At 36.3% G+C, this 23,510-nt stretch overlaps 2 protein-coding genes across 7 annotated transcripts in view; one reads left to right on the top strand and one right to left on the bottom strand.

The window, feature by feature from the left end:
- Positions 1-3,814: 3,814 nt before the first annotated feature.
- On the bottom strand, positions 3,815-10,021 carry NUDCD2 (NudC domain containing 2). 3 transcript variants are annotated; one of them, XM_082378821.1, is made up of 4 exons: positions 9,723-10,021; positions 7,201-7,249; positions 6,531-6,607; positions 3,815-4,311 (listed from the first exon to the last, which is right to left on the bottom strand). In XM_082378821.1, exons 1-4 carry the CDS (start codon positions 9,909-9,911, stop codon positions 4,228-4,230), a joined length of 399 nt encoding a protein of 132 aa, XP_082234947.1. In that variant the 5' UTR covers positions 9,912-10,021; the 3' UTR covers positions 3,815-4,227. The 3 variants fall into 3 exon arrangements, with proteins under 3 accessions (XP_082234947.1, XP_082234946.1, XP_082234948.1); XM_082378820.1 differs by having other exon boundaries at positions 6,531-6,682; positions 9,723-10,020; XM_082378822.1 differs by lacking the exon at positions 9,723-10,021 and adding an exon at positions 9,016-9,051 and having other exon boundaries at positions 6,531-6,682.
- A 10-nt stretch (positions 10,022-10,031) lies between these two features.
- Positions 10,032-23,510, top strand: part of HMMR (hyaluronan mediated motility receptor) — a 49,767-nt gene continuing 36,288 nt past the window's right edge. For 2 of the 4 annotated variants that reach the window (XM_082378759.1, XM_082378756.1), the window contains exons 1-8: positions 10,468-10,624; positions 13,876-13,974; positions 14,427-14,509; positions 16,809-16,856; positions 19,877-20,065; positions 21,120-21,206; positions 21,295-21,395; positions 23,350-23,424. In XM_082378759.1, coding sequence (XP_082234885.1) covers positions 10,579-10,624; positions 13,876-13,974; positions 14,427-14,509; positions 16,809-16,856; positions 19,877-20,065; positions 21,120-21,206; positions 21,295-21,395; positions 23,350-23,424 — 728 coding nt within the window. In that variant the 5' untranslated portion in view covers positions 10,468-10,578. Of the gene's footprint in view, positions 10,252-10,467; positions 10,625-13,875; positions 13,975-14,426; positions 14,510-16,808; positions 16,857-19,876; positions 20,066-21,119; positions 21,207-21,294; positions 21,396-23,349; positions 23,425-23,510 lie in introns of those variants that run through there. The other 2 variants (XM_082378758.1, XM_082378757.1) reach the window with 2 other exon arrangements.

The following is a 23,510-nucleotide window of genomic DNA, read 5'->3' on the forward strand; positions in this document are numbered from 1 at the left end:
GGAGAATGAATAGCCTTTTCAACAAATGATTTTGAAACAACTGGACATCCATATGCAAAAAAACCACCTATATTTCACAGCTCCTACAAAAAATAGGTCACAGATCTAAATGTAAAAGATAAAATTATAAAACTTTTAGAATACTGGAAAAAAGTCCTCATAACCTGGGATTACAAAATTCTTAGACATGACACCAAAAGCATGATTTAAACTACATCAAAATTAACATTCATGCTTCAAAAGTCACCATCAAGAAAGTGAAAAAACATACATAAAAGGAGAAAATATATGCAAATCACATATCTGATAAAGGACTTTTGTGCAGAATATATAAAGAACTCTCACGTCTCAATAATAAAAAGGCAGATAACCCATTAAAAAATGGGCAAAGGATCTGAATAGACATTTCTCCAAGGAAGATACACAAATGGTCAATAAGTACAAGAAAAGATGCTCAACATTAATTAGCAATCAGAGAAATGTAAATCAAAACCACAATGTGATACAAGTCCATATTCACTAGGATGGCTAGGATCAAAAAGTCACATAACACATGTTAGCAAAGATGTGGAGAAACTGGAACTCTCATATACTGCTGGTGGGAATGTAAAATGGTGTAGGCCACTTTGCAAAACAATCTAGCAGTTCCTCAAATGATTAAACAGTTTCCATAAAACTTGAAATTCCACTCCTAGGTAAGAAATGAAAATACAGATGCACACAAAAATTTGTACTTGAATGTTTATAGCAGAATTATTCACAGTAGCCAAAAGGTGGAAACTTCCCAGATGTCCATCAACTGGCAAATGGATAAATATGTGGTAGTCATAAATGGAGTATTATTTAGCTAGCCAAAAAGAATGAAGCACTGAGACATACTAGAACATGGATGAACTTCTAAAACATTATGCTAAGTCAAAGAAACCAGAAACAAAAGACCACACTATGATTCCAGGTACATGAAATATCCAGAACAGAGAAATCTATGCAATGGAAAGTAAATTATTGGTTGCTTCAGGGGGTTGGGTGTCTGTAGGTGGTTGGGTGGGGTGATAGTTTAAAAGTATGGATTTGGTGGGGGGTTTTTTCTGAGGTGATGAAAATTAAAGTTGACGATGGTGATGGTTGAACTTAACGTGACTATCCTAAAAACCACTGAATTATACACTTTAAATGAGTAAAATGTATGGTATGTGAATTATCTCAAAGCTATGTTTTTAAAAAGATTATATATGATTCTATTTAAATGAAGATCTTGAAAAAAAAAAATATTGAGGCACAGACTAAATCAGTGGACTCCAGGGTTTGAGGCTAGGAGTAGGGTGTGACTATAAAGAGAAAGCATGAAGGAGTTTTTGGGCTGACTGAACCGGTCAATTTCCTGATTTTGGAGGTGTTTACACATATTTTTACATAACTTAAAATTCACAAAACTACAAACAAAAAAAGTTGATTTTACTGTATGTTTATTCAAAATATTAAAAAATTTTAATGTCACATAGATAAGCCAATTAAAAGAAAAAAGCCTCTTCCCCAACAATTCATTCCTAAAGTTATTGGGTAAAATGAACATCATAGGCATCTGGCCAAAGGGTGTGGTTGGGCTGCAGTGGCCCAGAGTGGGGCATTAGGATCCAAGTAGGTGAGGCAGGCTATCTCTGCTTGGCATAGGGTTTTGGAGCCTGAGCAGAGTGAGAAAGGTATTCGCATGGGAAGATGACCTAGAATAGTGAACCAAATATATTAAGGATAATAGCGATCAGGTATCTCGCTGTTGAAAGGAGTTTTATACAAAGGGAGAGAGCAAAAATGAACCCCATGGGATCAGAAATGAAAGTTTAAGTGTGAACTCATGGTTTTCAATATATACATAAATATAAAAATACAAATGTAAATATATGCATAATAAACACACACCAACAGCACCTACTCACTAACACATAGAACCTGGCTTCTAAACACCATTCTTCACTAGAGAACCAGGGCTCCTGGGAAAAATGGCTGAATCTTGGGCTAGGGTAGGGAAAGCAATAATAAGTCTGGTATAGCTTATGCCAGAGAATAAGAAATTGCTCAAATAATGATGGGGACATGTCAAAAGGGCATAGAAGCCACCTACAATGACCTTCCACTGGCCGAATCCAGAAAAAATTTTGAGGATCAAAGTAATGGGAATAATAGATTTTAACCCAATGAATAAAGTGGAAATCATGAGTATATATAGATAAATTTAAAGTTTGATAAGAAACAAGGTGGTACTTTGAAACTACATCACACAAAATACTTAACCATAAACATGAAAAGAATAGCTTTATAGTGGAGAAGACTGACAGACACCACTTAATCAGTGATCTAAGTACAGTCGTCCCTCACTATCCACAGGGTATTGGTTCCAGCATCCCCCTCGGACACCAAAATCCACAGATGCTCAATAATATGACACAGTATTTGCATATAACCTACCCACATCCTATCCCACAATACTTTAAATCATCTCTAGATTACTTATAATACCTAATACAATGTAAATGCTATGTAAATAGTTGTAAACAACATAAATGCCATGTAACTAGTTGCCTGTTGCAAGGCAAATTCAAGTTTTGCTTTCTGGAAGTTTCTGGATTTTTTTTTTTTTTTTTTTTTTTTTTTTTTTACTATTTTCTACCCTCAGTTGGTTGAATCTGAGAATTTGAAACCCACAGATATGGCAGGCCAACAGTAAACACTATCAGAAAAAGGACAAATTGAAACTAATAACTTAGGATACAGAGAGACCACAGCATCACTCCTGCAACAGTCCTGTCAAAGATTCATAACCTGATTCTAATCGTGAAGAAACATCAAACAAAATTCACAATGACAGAGGTGTACAAAACTAGCCTGTCATCTTCAGAAGAGCCAAGGCTGTAAAAGGCAAGGTTAAAATGAAGACTTGTTCCAGTCTGAAGAAGACTAAAGACCCTGATATTAAAGGCAAGGCATGGGGAATTCCCTAGCGGGCCAGTGGTTAGGACCTAGCACATTTTCACTGATGGCGGCCCAAGTTCAATCCCTGGTCAGGGAACTAAGATCCCACAAGCCATGTGCCATGGCAAAAAAAAAATAATAATAAAGGCAAGGCATGATTCTGACTGGACCCTTTTGCTATAAAGAACATTATTGGGACAATAAGTAAACTTGAATGGAATGAAGGTCCAAGGATTAGGTGGTCATAATGTGTCAATGCTACTTTCCTGATTTTAATGATTGTATTGTAGCTATGTAGCAGCATGTCCTTCGAAGGAAACACACACTAAGGTACTCAGAGGTGATGGGGCATCAAGTTATCAACTTACACACAAACCTGAAGAGTCAGGAAGAAAACAATTCTGTGTACCTTACTTGTAACTTTTCAATACATTTAAGACTCTTTAAAATATTTAAAATTAGAAAGGACATAAAAAGGATGAAGTAAAACTTCAAGACAATTCTTACCTATATGTCTGGATCACTGGAGATCAAAATGTCGTCACTGACTTATAACCATTGACTATAATTTGTTTTTGTCACTAACAAAGGATTCACCCAATAACCATATTCACCTCACCAATTCTCTTTTGCACTAATCTATTCTTATTGATAGGTTTTTAACTATTTTTCAATTTCTTGACTTAAAGACATCTCTCAAGGAATAATATACTAATTCAGAAAATTTCAGTAACTCTTAAAATTAACTTAGAATATATCTGTGGATTGTTTTTTCCTTTCTGAAAATTTTTTTCAGTAATACAATTTCCTTGTATGAACTGGTACACTTAGACAAAGAGGTACACAATTCCTATTTGGAAAAGTTTATTGAACATTATTCCTGCATCACACTTATTGAAAGAAAAACTTAATTTTCCCTGATGGCACCCTGTCATTTCACATGATCTATACCCTAAAGATTTTTGTATTAAAAATACAGGTTAAATATGAAATTAGTAAAATGCAGCATATAAAACTTCATGCTGAGCAAAAACAAGTCCAAAAAAAAAGTTACCGTATATCAACAGAATAGTTCCTACAGTATTTAAGATGTTTCCTATGTAACTCATATTTGAATGCAATTTTTAGAACCATATTTAAATATATTTTGCAATTTGTTAACTGTAGACATTCACATTTTTCTTCCACCACATAATCTGTTCCTTTGATTAAGTTGGCAACATCTGCTAGGATCCACAAAATGCAGCAAGAAGATGGCAGTTATTTCTCAAGATTTGAGAAATCTGGTCCACCTTTAGTGTAGTTTCCTGAGATTTCTGCTCCACTGAAGTCAAAACCAGGATTCTGAAAAATATGAAAAAATAACATTATAAAACTTACCAGGAAAAATGTAAGTAACCCAAAAGGAAAATGGTAAAAAGATATAAACCAGCAATTGACAAAAAAGGAAATCTAAATGGACAATAAACATGTGAAAAGATATCAAACCTCACTGTAATCACCAAAGTGGAACCTAAAACTATGAGGTACTTTTTCAACTTTCATATTTACAAATATTTAGAAGATCAATATGCATACTACAATGTTGACAAGTGTATGGGCAAACACATACTTTACCATCAGTGTATAAACAGATTTTTAATAACTAGCATTTTTTGAGAGCTTATTACATGCCAGGCAGGGTTCTAAGAGATGTATATATTTTAAAATACTCAATCCTCACGACAATCTTATGGAGTAAGTACTACCTCAGGCTTCAGTATTTTTAGAGACATTTCATTTATTCAACAAACATCTATTGAGTTCCTACTGTTTAGAAGACACCATGAGAGGCATGCGGAATTTACGAATGAACAAAATAGACAAAGATCCATGTTCTGGTGGAGATTACATTCTAACAGGAGGAGACAAATAATAAACCCTAAATTACCTAGAGCAGGGGTTAGCAAGCTTTTCTGTAAAGAGCCAGGTAGTAAATACTTTAAGCTTTGAAGGTCATAGACTCTCATAACTACTTAATTCTGCTGTGACTATATGAAAGACAATACACAAACAAATGAGCATAGCTGTGTTCCAGTAAAACTTTCCTTCAAAAACAGGCAGTGGGCTGGATTTGACCAGTGGCCATAGTTTGCCAACCCCATGATCTAGTGTGTTAAAAGTTCCTAAGTGCTATAGTATAGGAAGAAAAAAAAAAAAAAGAAAGTAGGGCAAGTAAGGAAAATGAGGAGATTAGAGTATTTAAATAGAATGATCAAAGTATGCTTCATTGAGAAATGACTTGAAAACAGTAAAGAAATTAGCTAAGCTTTGGGAGAAGACCATTGCAGTCAAAAGGCCAGGCATGTTTAATGAACAGCAAAAAGGCCAGTATGGCTAGAGCAGAATGAATGAGGGGGGCAGTAGTAGGAGAGGAGGTCAGAGACACCATGGAGGACCAGATCAATTAGCGCCTTGTAAAAGACTTTGTCTTCTACTTGAGTGAAAGAGTTCTGAGAAGTGATATAATCTGACATGCATTTTTAAAAGGACTGCTCTAACTGCTATTTTCAGAAGACGGTAGCTTGGCAAGGGTAGAGGTAAAGAGAACAATTAAAAGGTCATTAGAGTAACCCAGGCAAGACGTTAGAGGTGTTCCAGGTGAGAGTGGTAGTAGAGTTGGTGGTGATGAGTGGTCAAATCCTGAATATATCTAGAAGGCCATGCCAGTAAGGTTTCTTGACAATTAGATAGGGTGTGAGAGACAGAGGAATGGAGGATGATTCCCCAGATTTTTTTAATCTGAACACCCAGTTTCCATCACGTGAGATGAGAAGGCCATAAGTAGGACAAATGTGGGAGGGAAATTAGGGAGTTCACATTGGACATGTTGAGTTTGACATGTCTATTAGACAGAAAAGTGAAGATGTTAAATAGGCAGCTGGATATGCAAATCCAACATTCAGGAGAAAAGTCCAGGCCAGAGACATACGTTTGGGAATCACCATCATATAGATGGAAATTATCCATCAAAACTTTAACAATGGTTTGATCCAGTAATAATTCTCCCATATATCTATCTTAAAGGAAAACTTGAATATTTTCAGAGATGAAAGTACAAACTGTTTGAAATAGACACAAACAGAGAAATCGAAATCTCATCAAAGAGGAACAGCTAAATAATAATGATACACTCAAACTAGGGAACACTCTAAAGCAGTTAAAAGTAATGAATTTTATCTGTATGTACTAGTAGGGAAAGAAACCGAAGACATTTTTTTTTTTTTTTTGGCTGCACTAGGTCTTAGTTGCAGCACTCGGCATCTTTGTTGCGGCATGTTTAGTTGCGGCATGTTTAGTTGCGGCATGAAGGCTCTTAGTTGTGGCATGAGGACTTCTTAGTTGAGGCATGCAAATCCATATATGGAAAGGCCAGTCATTTTTCTAACCATTTAACTTAAAAAATTTCTTTGAAGAATTTTAGTAATTTTTTAAAACCACATTTGAGTTTTAATTTCAAATAATAATTATTCTATGAGCTTAAGATGTTTAACTATACATATTCATACATTCATCTGACTTACTTCTTTCTGGAATCTCTCTAATGTAAGTTTTCTCTGCATTTGGTCTTGCACCCAAGGATCAGCTGCATATCCAGATTCTAGAAGAGAAGTCCAACAATTTGCCGCATCTCTCTTTGTCTTTGTAAGAACAATACGGACCATTTTTCTATCCTCTAAACAAACAAAAATCACAAAGAAATCAGAGTTAATCATTAATTTGTATTTTCAAAAATCATTAGGGAGGGCTTCCCTAGTGGCGCAGTGGTTAGGAATCCGCCTGCCAATGCAGGGGACACCGGTTCGTGCCCCGGTCCGGGAAGATCCCACATGCCGCGGAGCAGCTACGCCCATGAGCCACAAATACTGAGCCTGCGCGTCTGGAGCCTGTGCTCCGCAACGGGAGAGGCCGTGACAGTGAGAGGCCCGCGCACCATAATGAAGAGTGGCCCCTGCTCGCCGCAACTGGAAAAAGCCCTTGCACAGAAACGAAGACCCAACACAGCCATAGATAAATAAATAAATTTATTTAAAAAAAAAATCATTAGGGAATCTTGACGTACAATTGTTTTCAATACATTTCTTTTACTATATCTTCCAAAGCTGCAAATCTACAGCAGGGGGAAACATACTAATTTCCAAGACAAAATTAATTTTTAAAAAGATTCTAAGAAATATAATAGATTACCCTTACCCAGAGTCCACGTTCCCTCATCAGCTATTGTAGAATCAAAGAGTTTGCCCTGAAAAATAAACATATGAGTACTAAAAATAAAGAAATTCCATTAATTTTCATAAAGTTTTCATGATTTAAGACTTACCTTACTTCCCATCTAATCCACATATAATTACTTAATTTGTTTAGAGTGGGGAGATCAAATTTTATACCATTTCAACACACCGATAGGTGCTCAACCCTAAGTTCCCTCCTAGCGAGTGAAACAGAACCTAGTTTACACTACGGAATATATACTAAGACAAAGAACACAGGGCTCTCTACAGAAAGATAAGGGCTCCTTAATTTTTAGAAAATGAAGAAATACTACTGATCACTGATTGGCCAAATGTGAAGTTAATAACTGAAATGCTTTAACTTTACCAACTATAATAAACTACAAGAAGAGCTCTCCTATGGATATTAAGAAGAAATGATGTCTTTTAAAATAAACTTTTAAAAAACTAAAAACAGAACTACCATACAACCCAGCAGTCCCACTACTGGGCATATACCCTGAGAAAACCGTAATTCAAAAAGAGTCATGTACCACAATGTTCATTGAAGCTCTATTTACAGTAGCCAAGACATGGAAGCAACCTAAGTGTCCATCAACAAATGAATGGATAAAGAAGATGTGGCACATATATACAATGGAATATTACTCAGCCATAAAAAGAAATGAAATTGAGTTATCTGTAGTGAAGTGGATGGACCTAGAGTCTGTCATACAGAGTGAAGTAAGGCAGAAAGAGAAAAACAAATACTGTATGCTAACACATATATATGGAATCTTTAAAAAAAAAATGGTTCTGAGGAACCTAGGGGCAGGACAGGAATAAAGGTACAGACGTAGAGAATGGACTTGAGGACACGGGGAGGGGGAAGGGTAAGCTGGGACAAAGTGAGACGGAGTGGCATGGACATATATACACTACCAAATGTAAAATAGATAGCTAGTGGGAAGCAGCCGCATAGCACAGGGAGATCAGCTCAGTGCTTTGTGAAGACCTAGAGGGGTGTTTTTGTCATAAAGCTTTGTTATAAAGCAGAAACTAACACACACCATTGTAAAGCAATTATACTGCAATAAAGATGTTAAGAAAAATAAAATAAAATAAATAAATAAATAAAACTGGTTCAATCTCTTTGTAGGGCAATTTAGCATTAAAAGAATTTTAAAGCACATACTGTACATCTGAGGTCAGATGAGTTGTCACTGATTTTTCAGAAACTCGTTTTAAGAAAGAACTAAGCAAAATATAAGTTTAAAAGAGAATGCATCTGCTAAAATCCATTTTGATTTGTTGTAGGAAATGAAATTAAAATGTCACATTAAAAAAAGAAAACACATTCTTTTCATGTCAATACCAGTGGAAAAAAATCCTACTTGTCTAAAATCCTAGAGTTAGAGTTATTGCTAAATTCCCTAAGCTATTGCAAATTAACTAAATTTACTAAAGTAAATTTGACATGTAATATTAAATCACCGTTCAGTAAACCGCACAAAATTGCACAAAAGATCCAAGCTGACATAAATCAATGTCTTTCACATGAATCTTCCTTTTCTCTGAGGCACTCAAAACCCTTTCATATAAAATAACTAACACGTAGTGTGAGCTTATTACATACCAGTCACTACTTACTCCAAGCTCTTCACTCACCATGCTATGCTCAAAACAATCCTGAGAAAGGTACTATAATTACCCCACTTTGTGGATGAAGGCTTAAACAATGAATAATCTCTTGCCCAAGGTTACAAAACTGGAAAAATGACAAAGCCAGGTATCTTACCAAGTAGTATCCCTTGACCATTACACAACACTGCCATCAAATATCTTGGGCATCTAATCTGAGAAAGAAATCTAACTTCAACTTAACTGAATTTAACTATAAATTTTAACAAGGAAAAAATGGGTACCAGATCCAAAGGGTACTGATGAGAATAAAAGGGATATTATTTTCTTCACGACCTCTTGACACTGCTTAACCACTCCACAAACGAGAATTTTTCTAATTTCAGATGAGAAAATAAATCACCTGACATCACCTTCGAATCCTCATCCTGACATCTTTATCCTTTATTTTCATCTTTATTTTCTTGTAACTGCCTAAATATTTATTAGTTTAATTATGACTCCCTACAAGAGCATAACCTCTCTTGAGTGTGGGAATATTATCTGGCTCGTTCACCGCTGTACTACTAGCACCGAGATCAGTGCCTGGAAGAAACTATAAGTACCGTAAGTATTTGTTCTTTCAACGATCTAGTTAAGCAGTTCTCAGCTGAGGACCCGCAGAGAAACAAAACGAACAGCTTCATTTGGCTTAGAAACAAAGCCAGGAAAAGTGGCGTACTCAAAATTCCCACCTCAACTCAGGACTGGCCCTGAGGGTGGGGTCTCCGCAGACCAGTCTTTCCAAGGAAACTATGAACTCTAGCACTCAGAGATTTGAGGGGGCCGGGAAGAAACTGAGCACAAGCCCCAACCTGCCGCTACCTTGAAGATCTCGCGGCCCCCCACGGCCAGCGCCACATGCCGGCTCTGCAGGCCGCACTGAATATCCTGGGCGCGAGTGCCTGGCGGCACCTGAACTTCAATGAACACCTCCTCCAAGGTCTGGTACCACTGGCCCCAAGGTGTTGCGCACGGAACCACCCCACTGCGCTCCTCAAACGGGGCTGACATACTCCAGTCGCCTCCCGGCCGCGGTGGCACCGAGCGAGCCGAGCGCACGCACGGAATCTCCGCGTTCGAGCCACACCCCGGCTTCTCCGCTCGGGTCACTGCACATGCGCAGGAAGTAACCTGAAGTCTCCGCTCGTGTTCGTTTTTCCCTTTCAGGGGCCATTTAGGACGCTGGCAGGACCCAGGTTTAACGAACTGAAATCCGGAAAAGTTTACATCCAAGGAACGATGGGAGAGGGCTGGAACCAGTAAAGTCAGAATTCATTACACTGCCACCAATATGACGTCAAAAGCGACTGAAAATTCTTTGATGTGAACTGCGCTTGCGCAAATGCTGCTGGTGCGTAGTTAAAATTGAGTAACGCCAGTAGGGGTTGGGCCCGTGCGGAGGGGGGAGGGGCGAGAGGAGACAGTAATAGTCTCCTATTGGATGGTAACCTAAACAGATCACCTAATTGGACGCTGCAAGAACCGAGTACGCATGCTCTATGGATGTTCCCGTCCTGGATTGCTGTGCCCAAGACTTTGGCTTTCCGATTGGTTAAAGTTGGGTGGGCGGGGAATAAGCAGGGAGATTTGAATTTGAAGCGAATAGGGCCTAACAAGCCGCAGGAAGTTGCCGAGGAGCACCTTAGAAACCTTCGGTTTTGTGCAGCTGGTCGTCAGCATGTCCTTTTCTAAGGCGCCCCTGAAACGATTCAATGACCCTTCTGGTGCGTACGGGGAAGGGATCTGGGGGACAGAAGATGCTCTCACGCCCCTTGCCCCTCTTGGTTCCCTTCATCAGAGGCAAATAGAAGGCGATTTTTAGGGCTGGGATGGGGCTCACTTAATTGATTCATTTTCCTGAAACACATGCTAAGGTTTTACTACATGCCAAGCACTATTCAGAATGATAAGTTTACAACAGCGAGCGAAGCAAAATCCCTGCTCCATGAAGCTTACCTTCAGTTGGAGAATGCAGCCAATAAACAGTGCTGTGGAGAAACTAAAGCAGAGGGAAGGGAATAGGAATTAGGAAGCATTGATAGCTATTTGTTGCTCAAGTCCGAAGGCCTCACTGTTAAAATATATATATATATATATATATATATATATATATATATGTATTTTTACTGTTGCTTTTGGTTTGAACTTGTGGATTTCTTTTGGATATCCCATTCAGGCGTAAAAGAAGGAAGACTGGTAAAGGCAGTTTATGGGTGTAAAATTATGGCAGTAGCACTTACTGAAAACACTATAGATGAAGTAATGGGAGCTAATTTTGACAGTACCCCAGGCACCACACTAAGTCTTTACATAGATTATTAGTTCTATTTTATTTCCCCCAAATCCCTGTTATTCATTATTTTATTGATAAAGAGATGGAGACTATTTGCTAAATGTTACACAATCCAAACTGTCAGAACTGGGGCTTGAAACCAGGCCTCCACGAACCCATCCTGTGCTCCTAACCGCTGCGGTGCAAAAGCACAATAACGATGAAGCCTTCCATGTGGTTGGTCAGGCATTCATCATTTAGTGACTACTCACTGTATGCAGGGACTATGCTAAGGTCTCCCCTACTAGATCTGGTTTATTCTTGCCAACAGCCAGGTGAGGCAGGTACTGATATTGTCCTCATTTTACAGCTGAGGACACTAAGGGGTTTTGTAACTGTACTGAGCAGCCTGTAAGTGACAGAGCTTAATATCAAAGCTCATGATTTGTCCTTTATAATGTACACTTTTAACAGTCACTCATTACACCTTAATTTCTATTAGCTAAAATGCAAGTGGAAAAGACCTCTGCTCACAAAGGAAGGCCAAGGGAGCAAATGCATCAGCACAAGAATATTTTTTAATTAGAAGACTCAAGAACCATATAATTTTCCAGACATTCAAAGAACCTACTCTAAGTTCTGTCAGCAGTGTATCTTTTAAGGAGATTTGTTTGCTTGCTTTATAATAGATGAAACTGCTTTTTCCAATTACACAAAATTTCAGGCTCATAGTTTCAAGAGTAATAAGTTACCATTTATTTGATGCTGTGTGTGTGTGTGTGTGTGTGTGTGTGCGTGTGTGTGTGGCACTGTAGTGATTTCTCATATTACTCCAGAAATCCTAAGAACCAAAGTGTGAGGTAGATACTATTTTTTATTCCTGTTTCGTGAATGAAGAATCAATCTCAAATAGAAATAACTTCCCAGGGGTCTTAAAGCTAGACTGGAAAAGGAGAGAGTATAATGTTCTTATTCATCATCTTCTCTCTATGACTGCAAAGTACCTGGCATATAGTATTATCTATTGATTGGCAGGCAAAGCTGGATTTGAACATCCATCTAGCTGATTACTATACAAAACTCTATTCCCAATCCCACATCCCAAGTAACTTTCTGTTTTCTTTGCCACACTGCCAAACCCTGACCTAAATACTGAGGAAATGGACATGATTGAGACTGTCCCTAACTTCAAGCAGTTTTGTCTAAGGTGGGAGATGGATAAGTACATTATTATAACCCATTACAAAACTGCAAGAAGTTCTGTGATAGTAACAATATGCGTAGGCTGCTGTGGAATGGAAGTTTCTAGCTTGATTTGGGGATTTGGAGAAAACTGGAAGAGGCGACCTCCAGGCTGAGATCTAAAGTAAGTAAGAGCCGGATCTCAAGTCAGCTTTGCATAAGCACTCTGAAATGCCTTCGATTTGGGACTCCAGTTACATGAGGTTATACAGTATAAATTGCTGGAACATAGAAATATAGTCTAGCGTAGTTTGTACTTTGCATAACATGGCTTTATAAATTTTCTGGTGTAATGATATTAGAGATGGATTGTCACTAAATTTTTATTCCAAGCTAAATCTTGAGGGCTGGACATTTTTAGTAACTTCATTTCTAAAATCTGGTGATAGTTACCTCAGTGAATCTCTCTGAGTAGAGTTGATTCCAAATATTTTATTTCTTATATTCAATCCTTAATAACAAAGCTGTATTGCTTGTTCTGACACAATGTTCATCCCAAAACTGTCTTTGTTGTTTTGCTCAGTTGTCTGTGTTCCTTTGACCCAATTGAAATAAAGGTCATTTGGGAAGATAATGATATTGTTCTTCACAGAGAAGCCTAATATCAAATGGGCGCTATTTTTACATTTGAAAACAAAGGAAGCAATTTTTTAAAAAATTTTATTGGAGTATAGTTGATTTACAGTGTTGTGTTAGTTTCAAGTGTACAGCATAGTGATTCAGTTATACATACACATATATTCATTCTTTTTTAGATTCTTTTCCCATATAGGTTATTACAGAATATTGAGCAGAGTTTCATGTGCCATACAGTAGGTCTTGTTGGTTATCTATTTTATATAGATATGTATGTGTGTATATGTTAATCCCAAGCTCCTAATTTATCCCTCCTCCCCATGTTTCCCTTTTGGTAACCATAACTTTGTTTTTGAAATCTGTGAGTCTTTTTCTGTTTTGTAAGTAAGTTCATTTATATCATTTTTTTAAATTAGAAAAAGAAGCAATTTATTAATAGTATTTTTACATTTATATTACTCACTTTACTATGACTTTTTTTTAACTGAAGTATAGTTGATTTACAATATTGTGTTAGTTTCAGGTGTACAGCAAAGTGATTCAATTATATTTTTTTCAGATTATTTTCTATTATAGGTTATTATAAGATATTGAATATAATTCCCTGTGCTACACAGGAGATCCTTGTTGCTTATCTGTTTCATGTGTAGTAGTTTGTATGTGTTAATCCCATACACTTAACTTGTCCCTCCCCCCTTGCTCCCCTTTGGTATCCATAAGTTTGTTTCCCATGTCTGTGAGTCTGTGTCTGCTTTGCATATATATTCGTTTGTATTAATTTTTAGATTCCACATATAAATATCATATAATATTTGTAAGACATGTTTTTAACTTAAGATCATAAGTCACATTAGATGTGATTTTAATATTTTATGTTTCCTCTAGGATGTGCACCATCTCCAGGTGCTTATGATGTTAAAACTTCAGAAGTATTAAAAGGACCAGTATCCTTTCGGAAGTCACAAAGGTTTAAAAACCAAAAAGGTAATTGATCCCAAAATAAAATAATGGTTATATGATCTTGTAAATTTTGAAGTTAAGAAAACAGTATTTAAATTTAAAGATGCTGTAGTATTTCTAAAAATGTGAAGCTACACCTATATTTAATTTTTCTTAATTGATAGATTTACAAAAGGGTCAACTTCAGAATAACACTTTCATCATTACACTGTCATATAACCAGGAAAATTAAGCAAGATGCCATAGATATGTAGTTTTCCTTTTCGGTTACTTTAACTCTCTGTTGGAGAATATTAGAAAGAATATTAGGGAAATCAGGAAAGAGATGTGTAAAAAATATTGTGCAACTAATTATTTGAAAATGTACAATCAAGAAAAGAATAACTTTATATTGCTATAAGAAATCTGGGAATTGTGTTTTGTCTGTGGTTCAAATATGTAAGCACAAACCATGATCTGTACAATTTGTTTTATAGCAGAATCTCAACAAAATCTTAATGTTGACAAAGATACTACCTTGCCTGCTTCATCAAGAAAAGTTAAGACTTCGGGATTAAAGGTAAGGAGCTCTTATATTCTAGCTGGTTTATAAACTGTAATATGAAAATATTTCTGAAAGGTACTATATTTGACTAGAATGGGTTAAGTGTATAAATTAAGGTTATTGGCAAATCTGTAAATTAGTAAAACATTATCATTGGAACTCTAGCAAGCTTTACATACCTGCCTGGGTCATTACTAAATATATTGTGTTTAAATGTGCCCTTAGTTCAGAATTACAAAATGGTCTCCATTTCTCAGTCATTTCTATAACTGGGTAAATTTTATAATACGTAGTAAGGCTTTAAAAATTATGCAATGCTTTGATTTGTTAGTTACCATAATTTGAGTTGTTCTGGTTTTGTTTGTTTATTTGTTTTGGTGGAAGAGTAAATATTGGCGAAGATAAAGGAAAAAACTTCTAATGCCTAAAAGAGGTTTGCTACTCAGAAACTGCCAAAGAGTGGTAGGAGATTAAATTCTTAATAACTTCATGTTATAGCTTGTGCAAGAGCCTACTATTACGGTTTCCATTAGTTCATAAAGCAAGTTGTACTTCCTTAAGGAAGTACCAAGTACCAAGTTGTACAACTTGGTATTTTAATGTGAAAAGATTCAGAGTTGGGAAATCAAAGCTGTAAGTTAAGTTTATTCTTGTTCATTAATTTGGTGATTACCTAAGTCTCTTGTTCTATAAAAAAAGAGCTGTTGTCCAATATGGAAGTGATCAGCCACGTGTGGCTACTGAGCACTTGAAAGTGAAGAATTGAATTTTTAGTATTATTTAATTTTAATTAATGGGTAGTTAAAAACTGATACTCGATTCTGTTGTTATAAAACTTAAATGTTTTTGGAATAACTTGGGTATGTGAATCTACTTTTTCATCTGTATATTTTGTGAAATCTAAATATAGATAGATATTTCTAATGAAAATTTAGCATCTGAATTGAGATGTGCTGTAAGTGTAAAATATACAGCAAATTTTGAAGACCTAGTACCAAAAATATAAAATATCTTGTTAATAATTTTATACTAATGACATGTTGAAATAATATTTTTGATATCTTGGGTAAAGTAAAATGTATTATTAAAAATTTTACCTTTTAAATATGGCTACTAGAAAATTTGAAAATATGTACATAGCTTGCATTATATTTTTATGGGCAGCACTGATACAGATACCCTTTTCTTGGAAATTGATGTAAATTTCTTGACTTGAATTTCTTGGAGAAACAGTTCTGAAATTTAAAACTAAATTACAAACAAGTTTGTGTAAAACTCCTACGTAATAGGCCTTCCTTGGTAGAAAATGCTATCAGGCGTGAAATTAAACATGAGACTGGTGGCCCTCCCCCAACTTAGAAATATATGAAACACATTTTGTTCAAGGTGTTTATGACTTTTCTTCCATCTTTAGATGGAAAAGATAGATATTCTGTTTTGGGCCATTATCTCAGAAAGGCTGTTGGATATAAAAAGATACGTAAAAATACATCTTATTGAGAATAAAGGCAATGAGTAGATTAGAATCAGTTTGTATTATTTCAGTTTTTCTTTATGTTTTTGCACTTGTAGATTTTTTTTCATATTTGGGATCTAAGTTTAAGCTGATTTCTCTTTTTTTTTTTTCTTTTAATAAATTTATTTTATTTATTTTTGGCTGCATTGGGTCCTCGCCTCTGCGCACGGGCCTTCTCCAGCCGCGGCGATCAGGGGGCCACTCTTCGTCTTTGCGGTGCACGGGCCTCCCACTGCGGTGGCCTCTCCGTGCGGAGCACAGGCTCTAGGCGCGCGGGCCCCAGCAGCCGCGGCACGTGGGCTTCAGCAGCTGTGGCTCGCGCGCTCTAGAGTGCAGGCTCAGTAGTTGCGGCGCACGGGCTCAGTTGCTCCGCGTCACGCGGGATACCCCCGGACCAGGACCCGAACCCGCGCCCCCCGCATTGGCAGGCGGATTCCCAACCACTGAGCCACCAGGAAAGCCCTGATTTTTCTTCTTAAGAGTCTTTTTTTTTCTGAGATAGCATACTTAAGTATTTAAAATGTATTGCTGTTTAACATTAGAAAAGAGGACCTATTCTTTTCAGTGGACTTGTTAGCAAAAGCCTCATCTATTGGGGTAAAAATGTTCAAGCCTGAAATATTTTAAGATTTGAAGAAACTTTTCCTTCATTTGCTAGGTAAGTCACCTACAAAATATTTTATAGAGTCAGTGAAATGTTTGGAACCCTTAATCTTTTCTGATAACTAAAAATCAAATTTGGCTATGGTATTTGTGGCACTTAAATTTGATCGTCTCTGTTCTTTGATTTTCAAATAGAAAGAGTCTCAAAAGAATGAAAAAGATTTGAAGATGTTGGAAAAAGAGGTAAGCAATACTTTCAACTTACTGAAAAGTAAGTGCAATATCATGGAAAAAGAGTTACCCATAGTTAAGAGACAAGGATTCTGTTGCTATTTGAGGAGTCACATAGTGAGGCATATGTACCATCCAGGCCGGTACCTACAGGGTAACCAATCCTTGGCTTGGATACCATATTTTACAGCTTGGTTGTCAATGTGGTATGCAATTTGTTAGCGTACTAAGGGACGGATTCAAGATAATCTACTTCATGAAAAACTGATAACTAAAACTCAATATGTTAGTTTATTACAACTGTACGTGGATCAAATATTAACCTTTACTCATAGCATACACTCTTCCTATATAGTAATCTATGTGTTAAGACAGTAACTAGCTAGAAAACTTGGTGAGCATGAAATCCTAGCAGGTTATTTGAATTGTGATGGAGTTGTGCTAACTTACTGCATCTCTGCACTATAGGTATATGCCTTCCTCAAGGATAAAATGACCTACTGCCTGTACTATCCAATATAGTAGCCATTCACCGCGTGTCTCTATTTAAATAAAATTAAGAATTCAGTTCTTCAGTTCTACTAGTCACATTTCACCTGCTCAATAGGCACTTGTGGTAAGTGGCTACCATACTGCACAGTGCATTTCCATCGTAGCAGAAATCTCTATTGAGCAAAGCTGACCTAAAAAACCTGCCTACTTCCCTAAGCAGGGCGAGGCTGGTCACTGCCAGCTCTGCTTTTCTGGCAGTTTTTTTTTCTGTGTTTCCATTACTGAGCAACTCTTTCTAGTAGACATATTCTTTTTTTTTTTTAAGAATTTTCTATTTATTTATTTATTTATATTTTTTGACCACACCACACAGCATGTGGGATCTTAGTTCCCCGACCAGGGATCAAACCTGTGCCCCCTGCATTGGAAGCATGGAGTCTTAACCACTGGACTGCCAGGGAAGTCCCCTAGACATATTCTTTTGACGTATTAAAACTTACTATTGATTACAGTTAAATGTTGGCTTAAGATCAAGAATATGTCAAAATAACTTTGCAAATCTTTGCCCTTGTTGCTCTGATCCTTTTTGTATTTATTTTAGTAATATTGGCTATCATTTTATTGAGGATACATGCCTATGATGTAGGAGTTAATACTTAGATATATAATAACTGAGTGTCTCTGAGTCTCTATGAGATAGCTGGTGAGTGAGTGGCAGTGCCAGGATTAGAACTGGTAATTTGTATCAGTTACTTAATCTTTTAGAATAGAAATTTTTGACAAATACAGCTCAATTTTATTTAAGCCCCACAGTATTTGTTGTTTGTTTGATTAATTTGAATTAATTATCAATATTTAAAAGTAAAATATCATGCAAAACAAATTCAGATTTCTGACTTCTCTTGCAAAATTAGAAGATCTGATAGCACAGTTTCCGCATCCGTTGCCTTCTTTAGACCCCACATTTGCTCAGTCAGTCCTCGCCTGGCTCTCTTATTTATATTATCTGCTTGGTCATGTAGGCGTTTGAGTTTACAGTCCTTTTTTGGAGCTTAAGTTTCTTTAGCTGAAAAAAGTGTGATGTAGATAATCTCAGCCTCCTTTTTTCTGCTTTATGCTGTGCTATCAACATTGGTTTTAAACCAATAATGTAGGCATAAAGAATCTTATGGTAGGGAATCTTAAAGCTCGTTCAGTCCCTAGCATCTAGTTCACAGCTATATATATAAGTGGTGCTTGATATATATTTAGTTAAAGCAATTGGCTTAGAATACTGAGATTAGTATGAATACAAAGCCAATAAGGGTAGAAAATACTTTTCATGTGATTTAATGCAGCTGTGCTTTCTTGATACTTTTATACCCAGCTAATAGTCTATTTTGGTAAATGTTTTATGTGCACTAGAAAAAAATGTATATGCACTTGTTGGTTATAGTGGTCTATATATGACAATTAGTTCAAGCTGTTTAACAGTTTTCTTCAGGTCTTTATCTGTACTGATATTTTTGTCTGCTTATTCTATCAGTTACTGAGAAAGGTATTTTTAAATTTGTAGCTCTGGGGATTAGTCTATTTATCTTTTTAATTCTGTCAGTTTTTGCTTTGTATATTTTGAAGTTATGATATTACTTTGTTGTGCACAACAAATTTAAGATTATGTCTTCCTCTTGAAATAATCTTTTACCCGTAAAATTCTTTATTCCTAGTAATATTTTTTGCCTTAAAGTCTACTTTGTATGATATTAACATAGCCATACCAGCTTTCTTTTGTTTAATGCTTACATGGTAAATCTTTTCCTTTATTTTCCTTTATTGTCAATCTATCTATGTCCTTAAAGTGCATATCTTACAAACATCTGGGATCACTTTCCTTCAGCCTGAAAAACTTCCTTTAGAATTCCTTATGCAGTTCTACTGTTGACAGATACTCTCAGCCTTTTTTTTTTCCCCTCTGAAAACATCTGTATGTCACCTTCATATTTTTAAAGGATATTTTCATTGAGAATAAAATTTTTGATTGGCAGATTTTCTGCATACATTTTACACATTTCGTTGTCTTCTGGCTTCCACATTTTCTGTTGACAAGTATGTGTTTTTGATTTAGGTTTTGGTTTTTACCTAGTAATTGCAGCAGGAATGATGGCTTGCTGATGCCTACCATATCCGACTCAGAAGCCCAGTTCTGCTTCCCCAGAAATGAAAAAGATATTTAGCATTGCAAGCTATAATTTGACTTCCTATAATTAGAACTAGAGTAAGGAAGAACTTTTATAGGTAGAAATACCTTAAAAGTGAATAAACAGTTTAGTTACACCTAGAAGTTTATGACAGTTCAAATCCTCTGTTCTTAAAATGCTTACAGTTTTTCAAGATGTGTCATAAAATAAATATGATTGCTGAAACAGCTAAGAATATCTAAGAGCATCATGTCACAATCAGAAGTTTGTCTAGAACGTTAATATTTTGATTATCAGTAGCATTTAGTGATTATGTTGGCAGTAATCAGTGAATTATTCATTCATCACCTTGTTTCTGTCCAGATTCGTGTTCTTGTGCAGGAACGTGGTGCTCAAGACAAGCGGATCCAGGATCTGGAAGCTGAGTTGGAGAAGATGGAAGCAAAGCTAAATGCTGCCGTCAGGGAAAAAACATCTCTCTCTGCAAGTAATGCTTCACTGGAAAAACAGCTTATTGAATTAACCAGGACTAATGAGCTACTAAAATCTAAGGTATTTGAACCTCATGATAATATTTACAATTGAATAAATAATAAACATGTTTTTTTTCCTCATATAGCTGTTTGGGAATTTTAGGCCTAGTTTAGTCATTTTCCTTCACTAAATGTACTTTAAATATTAAGCTGCTTCCAGTAGGAATTATTATTGCATCTTTTTTATTTTGGTGCCTGGCACATAAGAGGTTATAAACAAAACAGTTTACTTTTTGCTTTAATGTCTGACATTTTCTCACCTTCTTCAAAGTCACCCCCAATAAATAAGGCCACTAATAAATGTTGCAGAATTTACATCTAGAAGTATCTTTAAAGATCTTTCTAAATAATAGCATATTATAGATCTTATAAATAATAGCATAATAGCAAGCTTCCATCTCAAATCCTTTTGGAAATATAGTGGGAAATGAATAATTGTGTGGACTAAATGTGTTCAATAGATAAATTGTATTTATCAATATTAATATACTAATGATCTTAAAGGACTTAACATGGTCGTCTTGCTTTTTTACAGAAGTAGAAGGAAGCTGTAAATCACTGTTCAGCTTAATAAGAGTCATTTATTCAGGGCCTGTAATGTGCTGAGCTCTTTGCTTACAAAGGGAGTAAGGATGCGTAAGAATTAAGCACGGGGAAGGGAGCAGATTCCTGGTCCCCACTCAGGGAGATTCTGATTTATTAGACCTGCGATGGACCCTATAGTCTGCATATTTCAAAGTAGACCAAACAATGCAGATGCATTTTGTTAAGCAAACACACTTTATGAAATTCTCTCCAAGAAGCTTGTTTTAGAGCCACACAGTGGACTTTCTAGCATATACAGATAAATGACCACTGAAGCTGATTTCAAAAGTAGACCAGAAAGCCACATGAAGGAAAAGGAGAGACAAGAACAGTAGCAGTGTAAAACCAGTAATCCTGGCTCTTTTCTCTACCAGAGTATGTTGTAGGCAAATAATAGTCCCAATAATAGATAATCAATATTTAAGTGATTTTTTTTTACAGCACTTAATAGAAAATATTTCTCGATTTTTTATGTTTGTTGTACTTAGTTTTCTGATGATAGTAACCAGAAGAATTTGAGAATTCTAAGCCTTGAGTTGATGAAACTTAGAAACAAAAGAGAAATAAAGATGAAGGTGAGTGATACCTTTGGTAAGTTTGCTGTGTTTGGAACGGGGGATCTGAACAAGTTCTCATTTCCTAAAACATATTTCTGTTGTGTAGAGCATGATGGCTAAGCAAGAAGGCATGGAGGTGAAGCTGCAGGTCACCCAGAAGAATCTTGAAGAGTCTCAGGAGAAAATAGCACAACTTGAGGGGAAACTGTGAGTGACTAAAAGGAAAGAGATTCCTTTGTATAACCAATTTGTGTGTGTGTGTGTGTGTGTGTGTGTGTAACCAATTTTTGATTTACCTTTCTCGGCTAGTTATTTACTGAGACTTTAACCTTCCCTTCATACTTACCTCATTGCCTGCCTCTATTTGCCCTATTTCTCTTCCTAAGTGACAGTTGAGCCCTAATCATTCCCAAACATTTTATGCTGAAAGATGTATGAATGTATTACTTTTGTACATCTTCTATATCAATGATGAGGAAAGACTCATAGTCTTTCTAACAACATAATCTTATGGAGGTTGTAGTGAGACCAAAACTGAGAAGTATTGGTATAGGAAGCTGTGATTAATGCACAATCCTAGCCTTCTTTTTATTACTCAGCTGTAATTCGTGTACAGTAAAATGCACAGATCGTAAGTATTCAGTTTAGTGACTTTTGACAATTGTATACACCTGTATAACCACCACCCAAATAAGGTAGAGAGTGTAGCCATCCCCTCAGAAAGTTCCTTCATGCTCCTTCCTGCTCCCCTGTTCCTCCCCCATGGCTGCCCCCGTACCCCTGCAATCACTTTCTGACTTCTATCATCATAAATTAGTTTGGCCTTTTTGGGGACATTTATTACCACATGCATGCATATGTGTGTATATGTGGCTTCTTTTGTTTAAGATAATTTTTTGAGATTCAGCCATACTGTTGTGTGTATTATAATTTGCTCCTTTCATTTCTGAGTAGTATTCCATTATATGAATATACCTCCATTTGTTTATTATTCTCCTATTGATCAATACTTGGGTTTCCAGTTTTTGACTATTATCAATAAGTCTACTCTATATGCCTTTTTGTAGACACAGGCTTTTATTTCTCTGAGTAAATATCTAGGAGTGGAATTTCTGTGTCATAGGGTTGTATACATATAACGTTTTTTAAAACACTCAAAGTGGTTTTGCTGTTTTACACTCCCACCTAACAATGTGTGATAGTTTCATCTGTTCCATATCTTCATCAACATTTGATGTTGTCATCTATTTGATTTCGGCCTTTCTAGTGGATGTGAAGTAGTATCTCATTGTGATTTTATTTATTTATTTTAATTTATTTATTTTATTTTTTCTTAGCTGCATTGGGTCTTCGTTGCTGCACGTAGGCTTTTCTCTAGTTGCAGTGAGCGGGGGCTACTCTTCATAGCGGCACATGGGCTTCTCATTATGGTGGCTTCTCTTGTTGCAGAGCACAGGCTCTAGGCGCACAGGCTTCAGTAGTTGTGGCATATGGGCTCAGTAGTTGTGGCGCATAGGCTCAGTAGTTGTGGCGCACGGGCTTAGTTGCTCCATGGCATGTGGGATCTTCCCGGACCAAGGCTCGAACCCATGTCCCCTGCATTGGCAGGCGGATTCTTAACCACTGCACCACCAGGGAAGTCCCTCATTTGTGATTTTAATTTGTTGTTATTAATGTCGAGCATATTTTTATGTGCTTATTGACCATTCGTATATATCCTTTTGTAAAGTGTCTGTTTAAGTCGCTTGCCCGTTTCTCAAATTGTGGTGTTTGGAGGAGGTAAACACATAAGTAATTGAATATAAGGCAGCCTAGAACAGAGGCTTTGTGGCACACAAAATGCTGTTTTGTATGTGTGGGAGGTGGGGAAGCTAGGAAAGCTACAGAAAAGATGATTTCTGCTACACTTGGAGTGTTGCAGATGATGACTCTCATCATCATAACCCTTTTGTCAGAATATATTTGGAAAGCTTTCTTACTTAAAAAAAAACAACTTGAGCCTCCTATTTGCATATATTAAGTTGTCAACTTGAGAGGTCACATAAGTGAATGGTTAGGAGTTTGGACTCTGGAGTCAGCCTACCTGAGATAACAGTATCTGGTACAGAGTAAGCATTATGCGTGATTATTGTGTATATTAATATGTGCAATTTTTTTTTAGTATTTCAATAGAGAAAGAAAAGATTGATGAAAAATCTGAAACAGAAAAACTTTTAGAATACATCGAAGAAATAAGGTAATATGAAGAGTAGTTTTAAATTGGACTTTATTTTGTTGAACTGTGATGAATACATCATTTTCATCTCTTTTCATTTAATGTTC

This window comes from Balaenoptera borealis (assembly GCF_965194805.1).
Source record: "Balaenoptera borealis genome assembly, chromosome: 2".
Taxonomy (NCBI): domain Eukaryota; kingdom Metazoa; phylum Chordata; class Mammalia; order Artiodactyla; family Balaenopteridae; genus Balaenoptera; species Balaenoptera borealis.

Coding starts and splice junctions, on each gene's coding strand:
- NUDCD2 (XM_082378820.1), bottom strand. CDS start 9,911: ATGTCAGCCCCGTTTGAGGAGCGCAGTGGGGTGGTTCCGTGCGCAACA. Junction 6,683..7,200: donor TGAGGGAACGTGGACTCTGG/GTAAGGGTAATC, acceptor TTGTTTGTTTAG/AGGATAGAAAAATGGTCCGT. Junction 4,312..6,530: donor TAGAGAGATTCCAGAAAGAA/GTAAGTCAGATG, acceptor CATATTTTTCAG/AATCCTGGTTTTGACTTCAG.